The following is an 8,663-nucleotide window of genomic DNA, read 5'->3' as shown; positions in this document are numbered from 1 at the left end:
TTTTGCAGCCCAGACTCTGCAGATCAGTCACGTCGAGATGGAAATGTAAAAAGAAGATGTTGAAAATTGAAATGAAGAGATTGTTCATGTGCCTCAGAGGTCGTCTAATGATGATCACTTATTGGTGATAAGATCATCTTATTTGAAGCCACTCTCTGTGGAGCAGCAGCGGCTCCTCACAGGACTGTTTTTGTTTTTTTGTGTTTTTTTCTACCTTTGCGCCTGTTGTCTGCAGCCGTAACCTGTCACGCGTCACGCGCATAGCGTGGAGTGGGAACAGTGGAGGCTGATCATTCTGCTGATCCCAGCACCTTTGGTTATTAAGGGAAGCACCGGCGTCTCCTTGATCGTTTCCCTCCCTCCCTCCTCCCTTTTCTCTTTTTTTTTTGCCAATCGCCATCCGACGACAGCAGGAGGAAAGGAGTCGGGGAGGGGGGAAAGCGAGGACACACCCGCACATACTGTACCCGCTGTACACGGTGAGGATGCCGCAGACAACATGAGGTGAATCTCATCCACTGTCCCACATTGGATAATTCACATATATGTGTTTTTTTGTACTCTCTCTGCATGAAGTCAGGAGACCTGAGTGTCGCAGCAGCTTATTCGCCTTCCTGGTCACAGCAGGAGCTTCAACTCCCACCAGACATGAAGATGATGTTAGCAGGTATGTTTGAAAGAAAGAGGCTTTCATTCAGCCATCATGTGTTGTTGTGATTTATTATTGCGGCCATCATTCAAACTCATCACTAAACATAATGTGTCTATAGAATTTGTCTTTTTAAAAACTCACTCTGTTTTTAGTGGAAATGATACAGACATGAGATGCAGTTGTTGCCCCCCCATCATCTCCCCCCCCCCTCATATTTCCTTCTATGGATAAATTATTTATAGATGTTTCTGAATATTTCAGTGACAAGGCACCATTTCAAGACCAAAATGCACCAAGAAAAACTCAGTTAATGTGAGAGGCGTCTGTGTGTGTGGTCGCTTTGCCACTGCAGTGAGTCTTAAAAGTGTCATGTACATGTTGTGTTTAAACTGCAGTGTTTATGGACGTTATCCTAGACAGTATGTATGGATTTGGTGCATTGCTATATCTATGCGCGGCATTACTGCTAAAAGGTATTGGATATTGTGCAGAGCAGCAGATCAGCGTCCTGGATTTATGAGCTTCTGTACATTTTTATAAGCCAGTTAGCCGCTGAGTTTACCTGCACTGAGGGAGTTTATATGCAAGGCAGTTTGCTGTGTTGCATATTCATGTGTTAGATGCAGTAGGATGCCTCAGGCTAATTCGTTTCGATATCGACCACCTTATCATCGAAACTAAACACGTTGTATCAAATCTTATGACATTGCTTCAGAGGGTGGCTTCAGTTTCATCTATTTTTAACTGATCTTGAAGCCACAGCAAAGTGCCCGGTGCCTTTGTCTGCATGGAAACAGTATTGAGTGGTGAATCATGTCTCAAGTTTACCTGACCTTGTTGTCCTGTCTTTGCTCGGGTCTGTCCTGCGTGCAGTCAGACCCTAGGTGACATCCTGTGGCCGTCGGGTCTTTACGGTGTTGAGCCCCCTCCCTCTCCTGGTTCCTGCCTGCAGTTCTCCAGGCTGCAGGACCCAGACTCGCTGAAAAGTGCAGGCCTCCTCTCCCTGCAGAATGACTGTTGCCACAGGCGACCCCTCTGACGAGGCGGCTGCACACCCGCAGGACTACGACCCGGAGGCCGACCACGAGTGCTGTGAGAGGGTGGTCATTAACATCTCAGGGCTGCGCTTTGAGACACAACTCAAAACCCTCTCCCAGTTCCCAGAGACTCTTCTGGGGGACCCCAAAAAGAGGATGCGCTACTTTGACCCGCTGAGGAATGAATACTTTTTCGACAGGAACAGACCCAGCTTTGACGCCATATTGTATTATTACCAATCAGGGGGCCGGCTAAGACGGCCGGTTAACGTCACCCTTGATATTTTCTCAGAGGAAATTCGCTTCTATGAGCTGGGCGACGAGGCCATTGAGATATTCAGAGAAGATGAGGGCTTCATCAAGGAGGAAGAGCGGCCCCTTCCAGAGAATGAGTTTCAGAGACAGGTGTGGCTGCTGTTCGAGTACCCAGAGAGCTCAGGTCCTGCTAGGATTATTGCCATAATCTCTGTCATGGTCATCCTGATATCTATCGTCAGTTTCTGCTTGGAGACGCTGCCCATATTTCGCAACGACGAGGACGATATGTACAAGATTCACTCGCAAATCTATTCACCTGAGACCAACACCACAATTACCAGATACACATCCACCTACTTCACCGACCCATTCTTTATCCTGGAGACCCTTTGTATCATATGGTTCTCCTTTGAGTTCCTGGTGCGCTTTTTTGCCTGCCCCAGCAAAGCGGGATTTTTTGGTAATTTAATGAACATTATTGATATTGTTGCCATCATCCCTTACTTTATCACTCTCGGCACAGAGCTTGCCGAGAGCCCAGAGGATGGTCAAGCTGGTCAGCAAGCCATGTCTTTAGCCATTCTCAGGGTCATCCGCTTAGTACGAGTCTTCAGAATTTTCAAGCTCTCTCGTCACTCCAAGGGGCTTCAGATTTTGGGTCAGACCCTGAAAGCCAGCATGCGAGAGCTCGGCCTGCTCATTTTCTTCCTCTTCATTGGAGTCATTCTTTTCTCCAGCGCCGTCTACTTTGCTGAAGCAGACGAGCCTGAATCACAGTTTGAAAGCATCCCAGATGCGTTTTGGTGGGCAGTCGTGTCCATGACGACAGTGGGTTACGGTGACATGGTTCCAACTACCATCGGTGGAAAAATTGTGGGCTCCCTCTGTGCCATTGCAGGTGTGCTGACCATTGCCTTGCCAGTGCCTGTCATCGTGTCCAACTTCAACTACTTCTATCACCGTGAGACAGAAGGTGAAGAGCAGGCACAGTACCTACAGGTCAGTGTCACCAAAGCAGATTCAGCGGAGGAGCTGAAGAAGAGCCGGAGTGGCTCCACCATCAGCAAATCGGACTATATGGAGATCCAGGAAGCTGTGAACAACAGCAATGAGGACTTCCAGGAGGAGAACCTCAAGACAGCCAACTGCACACTGGCCAACACAAACTATGTAAACATCACCAAAATGCTCACAGACGTGTAGTCATCTGTGGATTTCCTTCCCCGTGATCAGCGGGAAATGTGGAGCTGAGCAGCTGGACGGCACCGGTGTACCCTCGAGCACCTCACCAGAGCTGGAAAAATGGCAGTAGAAGTCAGGATGTTGACAATGACGATGATCGACAGTGAAAAAAAAAATTAATCACATAAACGCATTTGCTCTGTCTCATCCCATCGTCACTCTGGGCGATCTGCCCCCCCGTAAAACTCCTGATAAGAAGGTGAAATTTCAAGTTTTGTTTCTGCATGGATTCGGCTTTGTCTGCTTGGCTGTTAAAGCGATACCTAAAAAAAATCACGACGGTAGCCAACAATAGCGCATAATAAGGGAGAAAACACAGCAAGATTAAAAAAATAAATAAAAATTGCTAAAAAAGAAAGAAAAATTAGCAGCACAACACAAAGCCTGCTTTAGTCCCCTGCTTCCTCATTCCCTAAGGCTCACTGCTCTGCTCTGCCCTGCGCTTTCGGAGGAGCCCTACTCGCTCACTTCATATGCTGCTTCCTGGAGCCAATGAAACATAAAATAAACTTAACACTACACCGCTAAGCGATAATAAAGACAATGTGTGAGCATAAAGCAAGCTCACTGCAGCGCTGCTGTGGCCTGTGGGCGGCTTGTGACAAAGTTTGTGGTTTAAGTACACCACATTATTTCAAGGATGAATGACAGCCGTCAGCGCTATAAGCTTATGGTTCGACACCTTTTTTCCCCAGTAGACATCAGTATCTGATGAATGACTGAGAATGGCCTTGACTTTTCACTGCTTTTGGTCTTACATGTGCTGTATGTATTACAATGCAAGCCCCCCCCCCCCCTTCCATTCACCCAGACTGGTCTTACTGTAGAGCTTTGAGGACAGCTTGAATGTTTTTTCTTGTCTAATTTGTTTTTCACTCTTTGACACATACAGTTCTTGTTAATATAGACACTGTAGGTAGGTTAACTGTGACTAAACCGATGGCCGGTTAGGTACGTAGGTGCTTTTAGTCGTAAAAACGTGTATACCGTAGTTAATTGCATGACGTTTTTATCTGAATGAGTAACATTCAAGTAACACTTTCTTGACTGCCACTTGCTTCTTCACATCACTGAATATTTGTCTGTACACTGCCTTCGACACAAAATCAACAGTTTTAAAAAGTACGCCCGCAGGTAGCTCTTTCAACAAAAAAAATCTAAACATGTACGTTAGAGGATTTCTTGAGGAATTAATTATGAGGCCAAATCCTGTGCTGAGCAGGATGTGTCGTCCTCATCACTATTAACATTCCATGTAGGAATCATTGCTGTTCAACTTTTGCTGCAGCTGAGCTGTGATTTCAGGCACACTCTAGCTTTGGACATTAATCTCAGTTGCCGACGCGGTATAGACCTGCAGAGCGCCATCGTTTTCGTAGGTTTGTCACATGATCGCGTCCTCGCGATCAAAGTAGTAAACGTTTAAGGACTCGCGTGTAGAGTAATGCTTCCCCTCAACTGCCTTTTTATCTGGGTTTACAGTACTCTTCTAGTGTTGCATGACCTCAAAAACATTCCTAGAAGCATGCATTTAAGCTTAAAGAAGAAGCCTCTGAAATAAAAATAAAAAATACAATTATGATAGATACATTTATTACTCATATATATATAAATATTAATATAAAAATATAATATACAGACAGAACGTACAGTACACTTTTATCAGATAATAATAATTTAAAAAAAAAATTAACAAAAGGAAACAGCCTTTCCACAATGTGCAGCTCATTGCCATGTTTTTTATTTTTGATGATAGTAATAATTGTTCCGAGCACTGTTATATGTTCTCCAGTTTCAGAGCCTGTTCAGGGTGCCAAAGAAACACTTACTGGACAAAATTGGAAAGCATTTTCTTTGACTGGTGAAATTTCCCACCACACCTGGCTAGATTTAAATCCGAGGAGTTGGCTCGATTTGTCGCTTGTTGAGAGGCATGGAGTGTGTTGTTCAAAAAACTATATCATCCCCGAACTTGACTCTTATATCAGACGGCTTTTATTGACTGGGCAAAATTTAAATGGCGCCTGGCTGTCCTCTGAGAAGCCTTTGATGCCAGAAGCTCAATCTGTCTTCAAAAGTTGGCATCAGATGTGATGATTCTGGGATTGTGTCCAGCTGAGCCTTTTTTTTTTTTTCCACTGTCGTCACACAGCCAAGGTAACAGTCAAAGGCAGCAGCGTCAATATGGTAAGTGATAATTAGCAGCAGCGTGGAAGATATTGGCTAACCTAAGCTATAGGGGTCCTCTGACTTCACCCTGAGTCTCCTGCCTTTCTCCATCGTTGCGCGTATGTCATAGGTTAGAAAGGTGATGGATTAGGAGGCAGTCCTGTAGCAAGAACTGTCAAAAAGGAATTCTGTCATGCCAGGATGCACGTTTATTTTTTCTTTTCTTTTTAGGGGTTTTATTCTGCTTACTACAGTCTTAACCTGCAGTAGTGAGATGTTTTTTTTTTACGCCGTTGTTGCCAATATGTGCTCAGGATGTCTCGTCCACCTGCCTGACACAAGGCTACCCAAGTTGTCTCTCTGTCCAAATATGTGTTTGTTTTCTTAAAAGTGTTTTTAGACAAAAAAAAAGAAAAAGAAAAAAAAAAAACTTTTTGTAGATAAAATTAGAGCTGTTGTGTTTGTAGCATTACAAAGACAAGCACAGAGGTCGATTGACGCGAATAAAGAGTCGATATCTCGAGGTAAGACCAGATTAAACATTTGTTTAGCAATATTCCCATAATTCTTTGGTGGAGGAGTCTGAATGGAGAACATGTACATGTCTGTTTTTTTTTATTTTGGGGGGGGGGGGTGATTTCTACATTCTAACCAAGATGTTGTTCATCATTGGTTGATGTAGGTGAATTGATGCAGAGCTATGTAGGTGTGTGTGTGCGTGTGCGTGTGCGTGTGTGTGTGAATGGGAAAGTATGAACCACTGAATGTCAGTGTCTTATCTTGGTTGTGCAACAGCCATTCACACATATATATCTATATATATATAGATATATATGTGTGTGTGTGTGTGAAAAAGAAACTCACTCATAGTCTGACCAAAAATCTTCATCTATGCATGCAAATGCATCATATCTTACCATCTTAATTCAACTCACCTGGACAAATATTTAACGATAGATGTTGCCGATTTTTTTTAAAAAGCATTTATCCGTTATTGTATAAATTGGGCACATTACTGTACCTCAGCCACATTCACTGTAGCAACTCATACACTGGAAAACACAGTGGTCTAGCTGATAATTTCTGCTTAAAGCACAAAGACAAGTGGAACCATTGCTCATCCATCGACCTGCATATGTAACCTATACAATGTTTTCATTGTGTTCAAACAAAGTCAGTAAAAAAAATGATCATGTACTGCTTTATAGTGAGTCTCTTAATATAATATAATCTGTAACTTGCTGAGGGATCTACCAGCAAATCCACTCCACGAGAAGAGTCCCCAACAGTGAATACACTGAGAAATCTATGCAGAAAGTGATGATTATTAGCAGGTTGTTGTGAGGGTGAAGAGTGTTTCAGTATCTCACACTACGTAAATGTTGATCCCCGAGAGTTGGCGAAGCATTTGGAATAAACCTTTAAGGGAAAAAGTGGAACACTTTGCAATATTCTGCTGCTGTATGTATAACACTCACACCTTAGCTGAATGTGAATATAAGCTTCCTGAATTGTGGGGGTTTGTTTTGGACTGTAACGTCATCTCTTAAAAAAAAAAAAAAAAGGCAAAATAATTCATACAGGAACCGAGATGATCAATATGCAATCTGTACGCATGTGTGTGTCTGAGAAAGAACAATTTTGTTTTCTTCTTTCATTTGTCCCCAGAGCTTGATAGTGTGGCACAATACTGACACGATATGTACAGTCATTCACTTCACTCCCCGCCATTCTCCTCGTATCATAGAGGCCTGAAAAACATCCATCGACTTTAGTTGGATAGTGGATTATCCTTTCTATGAAATGAAATGTGAGAGAATCATGTAAATATTTACAAATGGTTGATGGAGGGAAAAAAAAAAAACATGTACTAAATGCTGTATGTGAAGTCTGGATTTAAAATATAGTATTATCTGCACTTTATAAGACAAAAAGGACAATCTATGGACAAGAAAAAACATGAAATTACAAATGCATATAATCCTTCGAAATGATCATAATGCTGACAAAGTAATATCGAAAATGAAGCCAATAATAATAATTCAAATGAAGCTGTGTGTGCGTGTGTTTATTGTGTGTCACGTCTCTTATTCCCAATAACAATGTGATTTTTCTTTAAGATGAAAGACAGCAGACTACATGTATGAGAGGTGTTTTCATCACTTGGTTCTCAAGGTATTTAGTCAGCAAAATGATTTGAGGAGCTAAACTTAGCGGCGGAGGTGTCTGCGCTAATAGCAAAATGCCCTGAATCGATCAAAGGCCTCTTTGTTGTTATTCTAAGGAGCCTTGGGCAGTGTGTGGAGGACATTTTCAAAACGCCTCCTCGTATCTTGTGCTTCTTCGCTTGAAGTGCACAATATATGCTCCCTGCAGTTTAAAAGAGAGAGCACATGGTGTTCTATTAATAGCCTTTTTGTTAGAGAAAGAGATCGGAGGAGGAGGAGGAGGAGGAGAAACGTGAGCAGAGGAGGAGACCGAGAAGGGTAGACTAGGAAAAAAAAAAAAAGATGCTTCACTGTGAACTTTCAGCAGCAGCACAGGCCAAAATCCTTTAAGATGGCCTTTTTTTCATTTGGGGAAAAAAGTAATAATATGCAACACATTTAAGTTACAGCTATATATAGATTATCTTCTCCTTCTCAGCCATCACACCTACAGCTGAGGATTTGGTACAGATGGCAGCTATCATCTATCTTTAGTCCACTTCAGTGCATCTCTATACTGGAGTTATTAAACTTTGCTTTGAGCAGGTGATGAGGAACACTATCATCTGCAGCCTGTGCTGCTGAAACCAGGGCAAACAGCAGGGAGAGGCAGCAGGAATGCTCAGGCCTATAGTGCAGGTGACTGTGTCTGCCACAGCATCATCGTCTGTGTTGTCAGGGAGCAGTGAGTGAGTGTGTGTGTGTGTGTGTGTGTGTGTGTGTTGTTTGTCAGGGACAGTAGCATGCCCACAGGAGCACGGCTGAGCAGTCACACAGACTTGCACTGTGCTTACCAGCTTGTAATTAGGAGACGAGCACTGCGGGAGTTGCGGCTAATCCATCAGGGACTCCCTGGCCCCGAGACCACACCCAATTACGAGGAGGTGATCAGATTCGTGTGCCATGGAGACTTCTGTGTCCTCAGCTGCACCGAGTCTTCACCAGACTACGTTTTAACTGTAAACTGATGCTTCTTCTGTGAGGTTTAGTGATGCAAAATTTGGTCTGACTCTCACTTTCACCTGGCGGCCTATGTGTTTAGTGACAGGGAAAAGCATCACTGCCCTCTAGTGGTGGTTTGAAGATATTACAAATGTT

At 43.3% G+C, this 8,663-nt stretch overlaps 1 protein-coding gene across 1 annotated transcript; it reads left to right on the top strand.

The window, feature by feature from the left end:
- Nucleotides 1-1,662: 1,662 nt before the first annotated feature.
- On the top strand, nt 1,663-3,150 carry LOC310929566 (potassium voltage-gated channel subfamily A member 2; the record flags this gene model as incomplete). The annotated part of the gene is made up of 1 exon (XM_083892363.1): nt 1,663-3,150. The coding sequence occupies one exon, from the start codon at nt 1,663-1,665 to the stop codon at nt 3,148-3,150; it is 1,488 nt and encodes a 495-aa protein (XP_083748489.1).
- Between the last annotated feature and the right edge of the window lie 5,513 nt (nt 3,151-8,663).

The sequence above is a fragment of the Microchirus variegatus genome, assembly GCF_963457635.1.
Source record: "Microchirus variegatus genome assembly, chromosome: 7".
Taxonomy (NCBI): Eukaryota; Metazoa; Chordata; class Actinopteri; order Pleuronectiformes; family Soleidae; genus Microchirus; species Microchirus variegatus.
The sequence above is the reverse complement of the archived record's forward strand: the minus strand, read 5'-3'. Positions and strand labels throughout refer to the sequence as shown.